The sequence below is a fragment of the Uloborus diversus genome, chromosome 6 (assembly GCF_026930045.1).
Source record: "Uloborus diversus isolate 005 chromosome 6, Udiv.v.3.1, whole genome shotgun sequence".
In the NCBI taxonomy this organism is placed as follows: domain Eukaryota; kingdom Metazoa; phylum Arthropoda; class Arachnida; order Araneae; family Uloboridae; genus Uloborus; species Uloborus diversus.
The window spans coordinates 12864532-12879428 of NC_072736.1; the positions used below are offsets into that span (position 1 = coordinate 12864532).

General features: G+C 35.2%; 1 protein-coding gene across 1 annotated transcript in view; it reads right to left on the reverse strand.

Moving 5' to 3' along the window:
- The window catches only part of LOC129224219 (uncharacterized), a 70547-nt gene extending 55894 nt beyond the window's left edge, over positions 1-14653 (reverse strand). Inside the window, exon 1 of the mRNA XM_054858642.1 lies at positions 14481-14653. Coding sequence (XP_054714617.1) covers positions 14481-14653 — 173 coding nt within the window. The remainder of the gene's footprint in view (positions 1-14480) is intronic.
- Positions 14654-14897: the final 244 nt, after the last annotated feature.

A 14897-nucleotide genomic window follows, 5' to 3' on the forward strand; every position in this document is an offset into this window, starting at 1 on the left:
AATTTAGTTACATAAAAGTTGAATTCTTGATTAAAAATTTCAATTTGTACGCAAGCGTTTATTTTTTTTTTTCGACAACAGTAACCAAATTTCCCTATGTTTATGCATGTGTGCAAAGAAATGCAGGGTTGGCAAGATTTTTAGTCTTGTCCCTTGCGTTTTTTTGGCATTTATGCATGGGTGTAGAAGGAAGTGTTAAAAATATAGTGCAATAATTGACTTAAATGCAATAAATTACAATTTTTTTGTAGTTACAGAATGTATTATATTAAAAATATGAACATAATCAAGAATAGCAAGTTTTAAAATATGTGTGTTTAATCTTCAATTTCTTGCTCTTTAAGATTTAAATAATAATTATCAATAAAACATCATGTAAAACTTATTTGCAAAAACCATTAAAAAAAGTTTTTTTTCCCCCACCTAATATTGCACAGTAAATAACATTCCATTGAGTTATAAATGGAACTGAAATTAGTTGTCTTGGTTGGTAGTGTTGTGAATATACTTTCATAACTCTACCAACTCTTACATAAGGAAATTTTTATGTAAAAGAATTATTGCTAGTCTTTTTTAAAGTAAAATATTTTTAAAATGAATATTTTGTGAAAAAATGTTATCAAATACATGCTCATTAATTAAACCTCATTAATATCTATATTTATGCATTACGAATATTGCAGTAAATACGAATTGATTAGATTACACCCCCTTAGCTTTCGCGGAGTTTTGGACAGTTTAAGACAGTTTCGGACGGTAAAAACCACCTGTCCTGTCCTAAACGAGTCGGACAGTCCAAAACCCAAACCTGATGCCTACCACTAAAACTAGTGAATGTACAATTTGCCATTTTACAGTCGTTAAAAGCCTGAAATGCCATCTTGGATCACACATCTTAGGGGACTCTCCACAAATTATGTCACGCTTTGAGGGGGGGTTGGAAATTTGTGACAAGGGGTGGAGGAAGTAACAAGAAGTGTGACATCATGCATATTTTTAAGAATATGTTTATGAAAAATGGTGTGACATTTGACACGAGGGGAGGGGGAATGATCAAGTGTGACACTTCGAGACAAAAGGGGGAGGGGTCAAAAATGTTGAAAACAAGTGTGACATTTATCCTCTAGTTATCCTCTTTCAAAAAAAAAAAATGCTTTGGACAGACGAGTATATTCGTTGTTAATTTCATGCAAAGGCGAAGTTTGTTAATCCAGAGTTTTCTCGTGTTTACGCTTTCGCCATTTACCGCGATCAACTCACATTTTATATTGAAATAATGAAAACTAACATTATTTTGAGAAGTTCGAGAATACGGGGGGGGGGAGGGGATAGGACAAAATAATTTCTGTTGCTGAAAATCTAAGACACATCGAATGCGTTGATAAATACTCATATCAAACTGCCTATGTTTACCAACAAACACACGTGGAACGCAATGTTTTACCCTTTTCTGTAATTTTGTAAATCACCGCAAGGTAGCGTATTCGAGCATAGACTAATAATAAGAATAGACCGAGCTATGGCAACCCTTTTGCTGCTCATAAACCAAACCATGTGACTGGTGGATATCCTAGCAACAGCTGGCGTTGATCGTGGCAGACGATCAACGCCCGCGAGATATAAAATAAATAGGATTGATGGAATACGGAAGAATGATCTGTCCGATTTGTAAATTTGTTATTCTAAGCATGGGCGGAGTTATGGGGGGGCAGAGGGGGGCAATGCCCCCCAGTTTTGAGAGGACTTTATGTAGTAACAACACATCTTCCAAAATTTTTTTAAAAAAATCATTATTTTTTCGTTTTTGAATAAATCAGAAGAGCATGGGTGGATTTATGGGGGGGGGGGGGCAAAGGGGGAAATGCACCTCAGTTTTGGGAGAAGTTTATATAGTAACAACTTATCTTTCAAAATCTTATAACAAAAAAAAATCATGATTTTTTTCTTTTTTGAATAGTTCAATTAAAATGAAGAGAATAGCGAATGTCCTTTTCTGAAGGGAGAAAAGAAAAAGAAAAAAGCTGAACATTAAATACAAATAGTACAGCTGACACTGGGGTACTGAAAATTAGTCTAAATTCACTATTTTGGACTGAAAACCATTTGGGCAAGTTTATGAATGAAAATATAGGCTAAACGAGCTATGCATTCAGCTGCAACACTTATAATAATTGACGTTTGGGACCCTCTCTCCCCCCTCCCCAATTTGCGCTAACAGAACGATCCACTCGTTACGACTTTTCTCTCTTTTCAGAATGTTTATTTTCAATTTGCGTGATTTCAAAAACTAGATGTTTTGGGTTCTTACAGACCAGTGGCGCACACAAGGGAGGGGTCCAAGGGGTCCGGACCCCTCCCATAGGGCTCTCCTCCCTGAATTACGATTCTATGTTTCTTGTACGTAGAATAATTTCAAACAAAGGCAGTTCTAATAAGTGAAAAAATAAAATCCTCATGTTTAAAGATTTTTTAAAATATTGTGCACTTTTCCTACAAAGAATTGTCTATAAGAAACAGAATGGTGATTATAAATGAATACACTGTAATAACCATGTTTCTAGTTTTGTAATTACAGATTAAAATGAGATTCTATGAACTTGAATCCCTTTTTTAATTATGAGAAAAGTAAAAGCCTAAATTGTTTTGCTTTCTGGTCATTTTTTTAAGTATATTTCATAAATGAGGCTAATTTTTTTATTCAATAGTTTATTTTTTATTATTTCTCATTCCCGGGAATCGATAAAATCAAGTCAATATGTTTGACGGCGTATTGGAGTATGATATGAGAATGAGGTTTCGACCTTAGACCCTCACCTTGCAAAATGCCTGTGTGCGCCACTGTTACAGACGAAAGATTTTGAAGAACCTTCTGGATTCACACGTTCAAATAAAATTGGCTGATTTGAAATGTATGCTATTGCAAAAGAAGTACATAGCTAGAATGTTTTTGTACAGCAAAATACTATCAAATGTAACAGTTAACACCATACTCACCGAATGTATGTAACAATGAAACAAAAAACTGGAAAAATTGTCCAACCATTGAACAAACAGAACGTAAAATCACTGTAAACAATGCGTTAATTTTTCAGGTGAAAAAAATAGGAATCTCAATCCCTAGCAGTTCAAAACTAAATTTCTGAGTTTAGAGAATCATACATTATAAGGAAAGCGTCTGAATAAAAGAAAAAGTGAGGGAGATATATTTCCGGCACGAAAGTTTTACACAATTCTTGTAAGATCGCATTATTACCTGATGAAATGTTTTTATAACTGTGTTTTCTTTATTTTTCAAAGGAAAAAATTTGTATATATGAAACTAATAGTTAGAACTGTACTTCATGCGCTTGGAAAATTTTCGGTTTGTCTTTTTTTTTTTTTTTTTTTTTTTTTTGAGAAAGAAAAGTAAATACTGTCGCAAACTGAATAAACTTCAATTATCTGAACGTTCTGATTAATTGTATTTTTTTACTTAGAGGGAAAGTACCATTTTCCTTACTTTCTAAATACTGTTTAAAAATTTAGGTAAGTCATAATCATCTAAGTCTAAATGAGACAGTTATTGTCAGTATTGAAATCTGAGTAATTCAGTCATCAGAAGTTTTGGAAAAATTTGCTGAAATTTGATAAAAACCGATAAAAACCTTACACAGATTGGTAAAATCGTAAAAATCCTCTAACTGTAAAAACTGATAAATTTTCGTTACAATTACAAAAAATCAAACAAAAATCTGCAGGTAAGAGTGAATTACATGCAGGGCCGGATTTGCCTTATAAGATAAACAAGCTATAACTTAGGGCCCCTGCTTTGAAGTGGGCCCCTAACTCCCAAAAAATTGTGATTCGTTCCTTAAAAAAATGGAAAGTGCTTGAAAAACTAATTTCATTTTCAAGTACTTGAAAACCTTGAATATTTGGAAACGTGTGGCTACAAACCTTAAATTTAAAATTTTCTAATAAATTGTAGGGAGAGGAATGCCAAAATGTGTCAAATTTAGCTCCTTGCTACATCCTGCATCAAAAATGCAAAAATCATGATTTTCGCGTTTGTAACATATTACTTGAAATAAATTTTTGTGACTCACATGCTTCATATCTTGCTATTTATTTAATCCCGAATGCAGAATTTTGGAAATTCTTTTGTATTGATTGCTTTTATCTTACTTTTACTGCATATTGCTAATCTGTTTAGCCCGGGAAAAAAGTGATACATTACCCCTATTCCTTTTCGTTTTCTGCACTACTTATAATTTAAAAAAAGTTGTAATGAGAAATTTAAGTTTATTTTTCCTTTTAAACTTAAAATAGCCGTTTCTTACAAAGTTTGAACAATACTGTACAACTGTATAATATACTACTAAATTTCAGAGACTGGAAAGTGCAAATTATTGATAGGTTCTAAAATCCCTGAAAAGAATTGGTGCAGTATAGCCTACCAGGGTTCTTGAGCCAAAAACCCAATCTAGCCAACCAAACCTTGAAAATAATTAGACAAGTCTTTGAAACTCCTAAGCAAAGTGCGCTTCAATTTTATTTCTTATCAAGTGTATAAATTAAGAATTGTTCAAATGGGTAGTATGTTACTCTCTTGATACCTATTCTCTAAATCTGTGCACCATTTCTTTTAAAGTATTAACTTGCATCAGAAAGCACTTTTAAAGCATAAAACTTTTTAAAAAAATATTTGCCTATTATTTCCAATTAATCCTTATAAGCCATCAAAATGCAGAATTTTATATCCATTTTATATACTTTCCTCCGGGGGAATAACCCCCGGGCCCCCTAAAATTAGATATTCTATATCCCACTTAAAAGGGAGCCCTGCGTCACTCTCTTAATACCAGCCCCCTCTCTTTTAAGGTCAATTCAAAAAGGACAGCATGATTACACACAGTAATGAAAACAACACATAAAAAAGTAAAAAATGGCCTTATGCATCACAGAAAACAGACAGAAACGTGGGAGAAGGGGGGAGGGCAATTAAAAATGTTGCACCAAAAAAAAAAAAAAAATCCTGCCCCCCCAGGAACTCAGTCCTAAATCCGCCTATGATTCTAAGTTGTAAATATTTTGTTAATATAGTGAGTTTTTCGTTTAGATATTATTGTGCATTTTCTTTAGTAAATTTCAATAACTCTCTAAGCAATTAAAGATGCAAGCGCCCAAAAAGAATCGGCAAACGGTAAGATTTTTACCTACAATTTCAATTTAAGATACCGATTAGTACATTTTTGCGTTAACGCAAAACGTTTACGCCATTACGTTTACGCCAACGCTGACGTAGCAGTTCCAAATGAAATAAAAGTTACTGAAAACTGTGATCAAAAACTAATTACTAATGTCAAAATAATGCATGACTAAAAGAAAAACAGTTCAATCTCTGCATCTGGAAAAAAATTATGATGAAAACACATTACGTCTTAAAATACATGTCGAGTGCCAAACTATGGATAATGTTGCCATCTAGCAACCATGCTGCCAAAGTTTTCGCCAAGCCTTCCACCAGTCACATGATGTATCCATGAACCAATTTTTTCATCAGCAAGTCTGGGAAAGCTCGGTCTACTCTTATTATTAGTCTATGTATTCGAGCGCTGTAGTTGCGAATTAATTAGAACGGCAGATATAAGTTTCTGATTTTAGCAAAAAGTCCTAGGCTCAACTCAATTCAAACCCGGAGCTAAAGTGAAAAATATATTACTAGAGACCACGAATTTGAAAGCGACTTTTCAAACGTACAAAACTGCCTTTTTGCAGTGCTCAGGAGCCCCTTGGTACATACAGCTGTGCTAGTTAGTTTGGAACCTGGGAAAGGGGTGCTCTTCAAAGCGCTTTTTTTTTAAATACGGTATAGAAGCGGGTGACTATGGTACAGTTTCAGTACATTTCTGACTGTAATTACTCAACAGTCATTCGAAAAAAAATTGAAGTTGCGTTATTATTATAGTTTAGGACCTTGGCTTTCGATTTCGACCCTGAAATAATTTGAACTTTACCCACACCCCCTCCAGAGCAGTTTTGCTTTGAACTATTCTCACCCTCACATCGCAGGTGAGAATGGTACAGCACATGTTTCAACGTTTTCATAAAGGTTTTGGTGGTTTGTGTCATACTCTACCTCTCTAACGGGAGAGTTGTAGATGTAAGTTATTCTGAAAATTTGAACTTTGGAGAGTCAGGTACATCATAAAATCGAGATAAAACAAAGGCTTTATTTTCTTCATAATTTTTGAAGATGGATACCAAATCTTATCTTTTTCAGGCCACTGCCAAAACTTACCTCGCTTCAACATTGTTGAAACTTCAAACTCACTTGCATTTACACCCGTGATTTTTCCTGAGTACTTTTTCCCCTGATAACCCAACGCACCCTCCAAAATTTCAGCTAATTACTGTACCACACTCACCCTCCAAATTGTAAACTTTACACATTTGTAACTGCAGAAACATCAAAATATTTTATTTTTGAATGAAAATTGGAGGTAACTTTCTTTATGTAATATGAAAGCGAAAGGTACTTACGAAATTGCGATTCCTTCTGCACTAAAAGTCCACCAACATGAATTTCCGAGTTACCTACAAACACATAGCACCAGTTGCTCACAATAAATAAATTCACAATCGCCAGGTTATTCGTCTGGTGAACCGTTTTAACAGTGATAACAACTCTCTCATCACCAGAGAAGGTTGCATGATAGTTCCTATTGAAACTAAGCTAGCCCAGAATGCACTACGAACGCTTATTACGTCAAAACTGAAGTTTATATCATTCTCACGCTCTAAACCATTCTCACCCGCTTTTACGTTATCTCAGTAGTTTATAACTCTATCAAGCTCCTTTTGTGTTCGGGTGGGAGCGGATTGCATTCTAACTATGAGATTTTTCTGAAATTCTATTTTCTACCGTAGAGAGAGTGTACAAAACGGAGTAGTGCGTTTTTAAATCTGATTCTTTCTTATAGACGATTTAAATCTTCGCGAATCAAATATGTAAGATTGCGAAGCAATCTTCGGGGGTTGGTGAGCGTCAACGAACAGGGGGCGGAGCCCCTAGTATGAATAAAAAAGTAGTTTTCAAATCCGTAGTCTACCAGTAACATTTTGCTCTTTAGCTCCGGGCTTGAACTAAGCTTAGCCCAGGACTTTTTGCTAAAATAGAAACCCTTATATCTGATGAGCTAACTAATTGAGAGAATTCGGACGAGCTCTATCTGATGCAAAAGAAAAAAAAAACTTTCGAACAACATAGAATGTTACGGGGTGTGAGAAATCTTTCATCCCTTTCATAAGCAATTAGTGTGAAATTTTAGCTTGAAAAATTAATGACAAAAAAATTAATTTGAAATTTTAAAAAAAGCAATCTCCAGGTGCAAACCCGGAGCTCGAAGTAATTTTGTACAAACTTTCAAGGCTGTAGGTGCTATGGGGTCTGGGGTCTGCGTGACGTAGGCCCGCAAAAACCGAGTAGCACAATTTCTTTGACGTTACTCTTTTTTTTTTAAATTTATAGAGCTTGCTACAGAGTTTCCCAAACTTTGGTCCACGGGTCCTGGGGTTCGTGAGTCCATGCCAGGGGGTCCGCGGTGCTATGCAGCTACAACGTTAAATATGATTGAGATTGAAGGACGAGTGACAATATTTTAATTCAAAAAGAACAAAATTGTTACAAAATTATATTCAGTAAAATGCAAACATTGAAGCACATTTTTACAGCTGGGATATTATACTTCAAATAAAACTTTTTCTCCAAAATTTTCAAGACTAAATTTTAATAGTCAACATTCAAAATTTCAAGCAAAGACTGAAATAGATCAAATGCTATACTTTGCAGTCGATTTTAATAATTATGGTGTACAATGTTTTATAAATTTGTTGCATAATATGTTTGTGTTTATTCAGCAAAATCATTTGAAGTGAAAGTAAGCGTTTGACGCTTGAGATTTGTCAAGGCCTAAAATATTTAGTGCTCAGAATATATTGATATTATTAGCATAATTCATACAATCTGAGTTAATATGTGGTGAACTGAAAGTGGAATTAGTTGATGTTTTTGAGCAATCACATTGCTTATTGTTCTCACTTGACTGTTTTGATGTCCTATGATTTTATTTTTCCCCCGCCTCCCTCTGCAGTACCATCGTCGACCGGCCTCACGATGCTGCTCCGCTAGCGAAACCAGGTTGCGTCCATATCCTACACACACACATGCATACATACACACACCTGCACACACACACACACACGCATACATACACACACACATGCATGCACACAGACACAAACACACGCATACATACACAAACCTACACACACACACATATGCCCACACACTCATGCCTGCACACAGACACAAACACACACATATGCCCACACACTCATGCCTGCACACAAATACACATCATGCCTACATGCACACACATGATTGCGAAAAACATAATTTGAATTCAAGAAGTCAAAATTAAAATGATTTTTTTTATAGTATTACTAGTGGCACCCGCACGGCTTCGCCCGTAATAGAAAAATTAAAGGTCTTTTGGTTTGCCTGTATATTTACAAATAATGTATGGTGAATTTTCTCGCCAATTGGCTTGTACCGACGTTACAGTTCCACGTTATGATAATTTCGTATCTCGCCAATTGGCTTGTGCCCATGTTACGGTTCCACATTATGATAATTTCGTAATTTATGATAGTTTTTTTCTTAAAATTGGAATAAAAAAAGAACCACATCGAATTTTCGAAAAATCGCTTCGAGGTGCACACCCCCATGCTACAAACTAACTTTGTGCCAAATTTCATGAAAATCGGCCGAACGGTCAAGGCGCTATGCGCGTCACAGACATCCAGACATCCGGACAGAGAGAATTTCAGCTTTATTATTAGTAACTAGTGGCACCCGCACGGCTTCGCCCGTAATAGAAAAATTAAAGGTCTTTTGGTTCGCTTTTATATTTACAAATAATGTATGGTGAATTTTCTCGCCAATTGGCTTGTACCGACGTTACAGTTCCACGTTATGATAATTTCGTATCTCGCCAATTGGCTTGTGCCCATGTTACGGTTCCACATTATGATAATTTCGTAATTTATGATAGTTTTTTTCTTAAAATTGGAATAAAAAAAGAACCACATCGAATTTTCGAAAAATCGCTTCGAGGTGCACACCCCCATGCTACAAACTAACTTTGTGCCAAATTTCATGAAAATCGGCCGAACGGTCTAGGCGCTATGCGCGTCACAGACATCCAGACATCCGGACAGAGAGAATTTCAGCTTTATTATTAGTAACTAGTGGCACCCGCACGGCTTCGCCCGTAATAGAAAAATTAAAGGTCTTTTGGTTCGCTTTTATATTTACAAATAATGTATGGTGAATTTTCTCGCCAATTGGCTTGTACCGACGTTACAGTTCCACGTTATGATAATTTCGTATCTCGCCAATAGTTTTTTCTTAAAATTGGAATAAAAAAAGAACCACATCGAATTTTCGAAAAATCGCTTCGAGGTGCACACCCCTATGCTACATACTAACTTTGTGCTAAATTTCATGAAAATCGGCCGAACGGTTTAGGCGCTATGCGCGTCACAGACATCCTACAGACATCCTACAGACATCCTACAGACATCCAGACATCCTCCGGACAGAGAGACTTTCTGCTTTATTATTAGTAACTAGTGATACCCGCACGGCTTCGCCCGCAATAGAAAAATCAAAAGGTCTTTTGGTTCGCCTGTATATTTACAAATAATGTATAGTGAATTTTCTCGCCAGTTGGCTTGTACCGACATTACGGTTCCACGTTATGATAATTTCGCATCTCGCCAATTGGCTTGTGCTCATGTTACGGTTCCACGTTACGATAATTTCGTAATTTATGATACTTTTTTTCTTAAAATTGGAATAAAAAAAGAACCACATCGAATTTTCGAAAAATCGCTTCGAGGTGCACACCCCCATGCTACATACTAACTTTGTGCCAAATTTCATGAAAATCGGCCGAACGGTTTAAGCGCTATGCGCGTCACAGACATCCTACGGACATCCTACAGACATCCTACAGACATCCAGACATCCAGACATCCTCCGGACAGAGAGACTTTCCGCTTTATTATTAGTATAATATAATAAAGAAGAAGATAATTACATTTAAAGCATTAATAATACATTGATTGACATGAATGAAACTGCTTGCAGTTTCCGGGGACTGGTGACCGATAAGCGAGCAGAGGGCGCACAGTGGAGTATTTGACTGAAAAAAGTCCAAAATTAAAAATTTACCCGATTTTTATGAAAATTTATTCCATGATAGTTGACTAACTGGTGCATCGATCGGCACCTGTTTTGGAAACTTGAGTCACATACAATTGCTCATAGCCTCAGTGAAAAATGAGATTTCTATAAGAATTTTCGCTTTTTTGTTACGTTTCAGCTTAATTATTACGTTTCAATGTAGATTTTTTTGTGGCTTTCTAAATGAATGGAATTGAACCAAACCAATTTTACGGTATAAAGAAATGTCAGGGCTTAGTGCTAATTATAAATCAAAGTAAATATTTTTATTTTCTTTTAGTGAAAAAAATAAAGAAAACTTGGTACGTGAGATTTTTAAAGGCTTTTCGCTTTAATTTATAACTAGAGAAAGCTTTTTAAATGGGTGTCGGGCTTGGTCGGGCTGTTTTGAAAGTTGCATCGTATTTGGCAAAGTCTCCTAGTGCTAATTTCAGCAAAAAATCTTCCGCCTACAACTGCCCTTTTTTTAAATGATTTTAAAAAAAAAAGTGCATAATCCGATCTTTTTGCGACAAGTCATGATTTTAAACTGAATTTACCGACAAAGATTTAATAAATTTGCAAAAAAGTTATCATAAGTGCTACTGAATGAAAAGATCGACATATTTGAGCGCACAAACAACAATAAAATTTCAGACATGAGTTTCATGGTTATAAGAAACCGCTTCATAAATGTGTAAAGATGTAAGTTATGGAATGAGAATCATCCAATTAATTTCGAAAACGCTTACCTTTATGCATCGCTAAAGAGATTCACTGCACCCCTAAAACATGTGTTTGCGTTCAGTTATGTTAATTTTCTCATGTACGTTAATGAGTTAATAAATTAAATTATTTTGTGATCTCGCTAAGAAAATTTGCTCTTCCTTAAAATTGAGATAGATTTTAGATAAAATAAATAAATATTTATATTTTTTCAGCTCATTGCTGCAAATAATGTGCCGGGGGGGGGGGGTCTTTCCCCCTTTTATGTAGAAAAAGGGGGGAAATACCCCTCCCCCCACACACACTTGCTAGCGTTAGGAGACAATCGTAATTGTCTCCTAACGTTCCTACGCTAGCGAGCTATCCATATTTAAGACATTTTACCTACTCATTGTGAAATTAAAGTTATATTAAATTTTAGTTCCAAATTTGTTCGTACAATTTTTAGCGGGACACATCACACGATGTAAAACTAAGGATCGACCCAAGTTACGAGTACAATATATACAATTCAAAAACAAAGAGCTTTTGAATATCCATTTTCGAGTGTTTTTACAGTTATAATATCCTAGTTCATTTATTTATTTATTTATTTTTTCAATAGAAAAAAGGTTCTTTGTAACCCCGAAACCCTTGTCTTTAATTCTTTTTGTGCATGATTAACTCATGGTTTTAATAACTGAAACCAAACGAAAAGAATAAAACTGATTATTTTTTTGGTTTCAAATTAGTGTTTTGTACAGAATACTAGGATTTTTTTAACCGCTTTTTGCTCTTTTCCCCCTCGAACAGTGCACTTAATTACATATCTTCAAAGGAAAACAGCAATTCGCATCGAACATGTTTACTTATCACTTGTCTAAGCATTATTGGCAAAGAGCCAACCGTGGCATTCATTTCGGATCGAGTAAAAATTATTGAAAATTTTCATTTCAACTCATTGAAAAAAAATTCATTATAAATCAGTGAAAGAACATAACTTCACCGTTTTCGCTGTAAATGAAGGTAAGGTGTTTATATTATTTCCTTAAAAAGTTTCAGAGCCATAACATTATTAGAATATTGGATGCAAGAATTTTAGTTTACATGGATTGAATAATTGAAAAAAGTCGAAAAAGTGACCTCCCTTTGTAAATTCTTAGAAATTCGGTTAATTACGTTAGAACTTCAAATAAACCATAATCTTGAAGAAAATTATTTTTCCTATCTAGTGATGCATTGGGTTTTTTTCTACGTTTACTAGGATCGTTTTTACGGTCGTAAACATGCAAAAGTCTAAACCGTGGATAAAATATTAAATATTTCACTTTCTAATTCAAATTTTAAAAATCGAGTTTCAAATTGTAACATTAGACATTTCAGACAACTTGTATACCAAGTTTCATGTCTATAAGTGGGATAGCTTCGCCGTACAGCGCACAAACGCACACAAGGATGTCGCCTTCAGAAGGGTGAAAATTTCAAACTAGTTTTGGCCAGGATTTTCAGTCAAATACTCCACTGTGGGGCTGTGGCTCCCTATAATCGAGGCAAACTTAAGCAGGCAGCTTTGGGAAGGCTACGCAGGTCCTAATCACACCATTACGACGCTGCCAGGGAAGGTTTTTGCCCCAAACCATAGTTAATAATTATAATCCTAGTACGCCAAATACAACTCATATAAAAATCAACACACTTAAAATTGGCTAACAGTGTTTTGTTCACTGATTTCAAAAGTTCATTTTTATTAGTAAACTTCTTGGTGATAACATTTTTATTCCTAACTAGCCGCCTTCGGCGACCAGCTGGTCCGCCTTTTTACGACATTCGCCATTTTGCGCCAGGGTTGCCGTCTTCGGCGGCTGCTTAGACATTTTAGCGACGGTATTAATGTTTTTCTTTATGTATCGATGTTATCATTCGCCTTTTTACGCCAATGTTGCCGACTTCGGCGGCTGCTTAAATAAATTTCGTGGCGCTATCAATCAATCTATATCTGTCTATATCATTGGTAGTTTGAATAAAATATTTTCTAGACCTATCTCCAGTTCCGTCGTTTGGAATACTTTTAAAGGAGGGGAGGGGAGACACAAACGGCGTACTCTTCATGCAAATTTTGTCGAAAAATAACAAAAAGCACTCCCACTTTTATGTGAAAGCATTGTTTTTTCAAAGTCATGGTGTGTGGGGGAGGGGGCATTGACACCCCGTTGAAGTTTTTTAAATGACGGGCATGTCTCTTTCTTGCTGTCCATCTCTATATCGACCTCTATATTTGTCTACCTATCTATCTATACGATTTATGCATATCTACCTCTGACAATAATTAACAATCTTTTTTTATTTATATAAGTATTAATTCGAAAAAAAAGCATTTTTTGTCCACTCAATCTCTATCTCTGTATCTACCTAACATAACCGCCAATCCGTAACAAAAACACAGATCATGCAATTTCAGTTGGATCACCTGATGAGGCAAATTCGGAACTCAGCCGGCAAGCAAACAGCTCGCGTTGCGTTCTGCATTAAAAAAAATTGTAAAAAAAAAAACTATTGCGTATTTTTAAAAACTTTTTTCTTCTGAAGGGGGCAGAGTGTTTTTATTATTACCAAATAAAATTTTAGAATTGAGGGTTCAATACTATTCGCAGGATGAGTTTCGAAAAAAACTAAACCCAGAAAAAAATGCAAATTAAAGTTTTTTTCAAAAATCTATAAAAAATACAAAAATTGCTCTGCCTTCAAAATTTTTTCATTTATCATATTTAAAATTAAATTTCCTACACTATAGTATAAAAGATATTCGTCTGGCGTGGTTTTTTCGGGGTCTGTGAGGTTAAAAGTGCTAAAAAGTGCTAAAAATCACATAAAACATTAAATAACTTTTTTTCTAATTAAAATATCAAAAATCGAAGCCCGAGGTGCACATCTTCAGCAAAAACTGCACCTGTATACCAAATTTCATCTTTCTAGGCCTTACCGTTTTGCCGGGATGCGCGCCACACACACACACACACAAACATCTTATTTTATTAAGATATGTATAGATTGAATTTCAAATAGAATTTTACTTCCATAACTCAGAATAATGTAAGAAATGAAAACCAGACAAGAGCTCTGAAAAATATGCAGAACAATGGAAAAATAAATTTCATGGACAAAAAGCGTAAAAATATATTAGGAAAAAAAATTTAACTGTGTCTTTTTTTTTTTTTTTTGCGCCCGGGGGGGGGGGGGGAGGTTTGCGAAGTTCGTAAATTTTCCAGAGGGGGTAATCGGAGGTCTGAAGTTTGGGAAACTCTGGCTTACTATATTATTGGATTATATTAATGTATCGTATTACATAAAAAGATTTATGTAATACGATACATTAAGAATTTATATTTTAAAAGTTTTTTAAAAGAACTTATTGCCTTTCTTATGCCATGCTTTTGAAAGAAACAATGGATTAAAAAGAAAATCTGAAACCAATCGAAACAATGTCGGTCTTCAGAAAGATACTCACGGACATTTCTTCTTCAAATTTGCTTCCCAGGTTAATCCGTTATTTTCGAATAAATCAGCTACACCAATAGTTGAGCAGCTTCTTATCTCATCAAACTTGGCATAGACGGTTGCGACACCTAAAAATGGCAAAAAAGATACAACTATCTTATTGCAGGCGTCTCTACGAGGCATACGATCCAAAAGTTCGGGGATAAGTTGTATAAAACCTTATCCTTCAAAATAGTCGCCTTGAGCGACTATCCACTTCTGCCAACGTCCGTATAACTTTTGAAAGCACCCCTGGAAGCTATTTTTTGTAACCTCCTCTAATGCCTCCTGCGATGCAGCTTTAACTTCATCTGACCAAAGAAAGCGGCGTCCTTGCAAATGTTTTTTAACTGTTATGAATAGGCAAAAGTCACACGGGGCTAAGTCC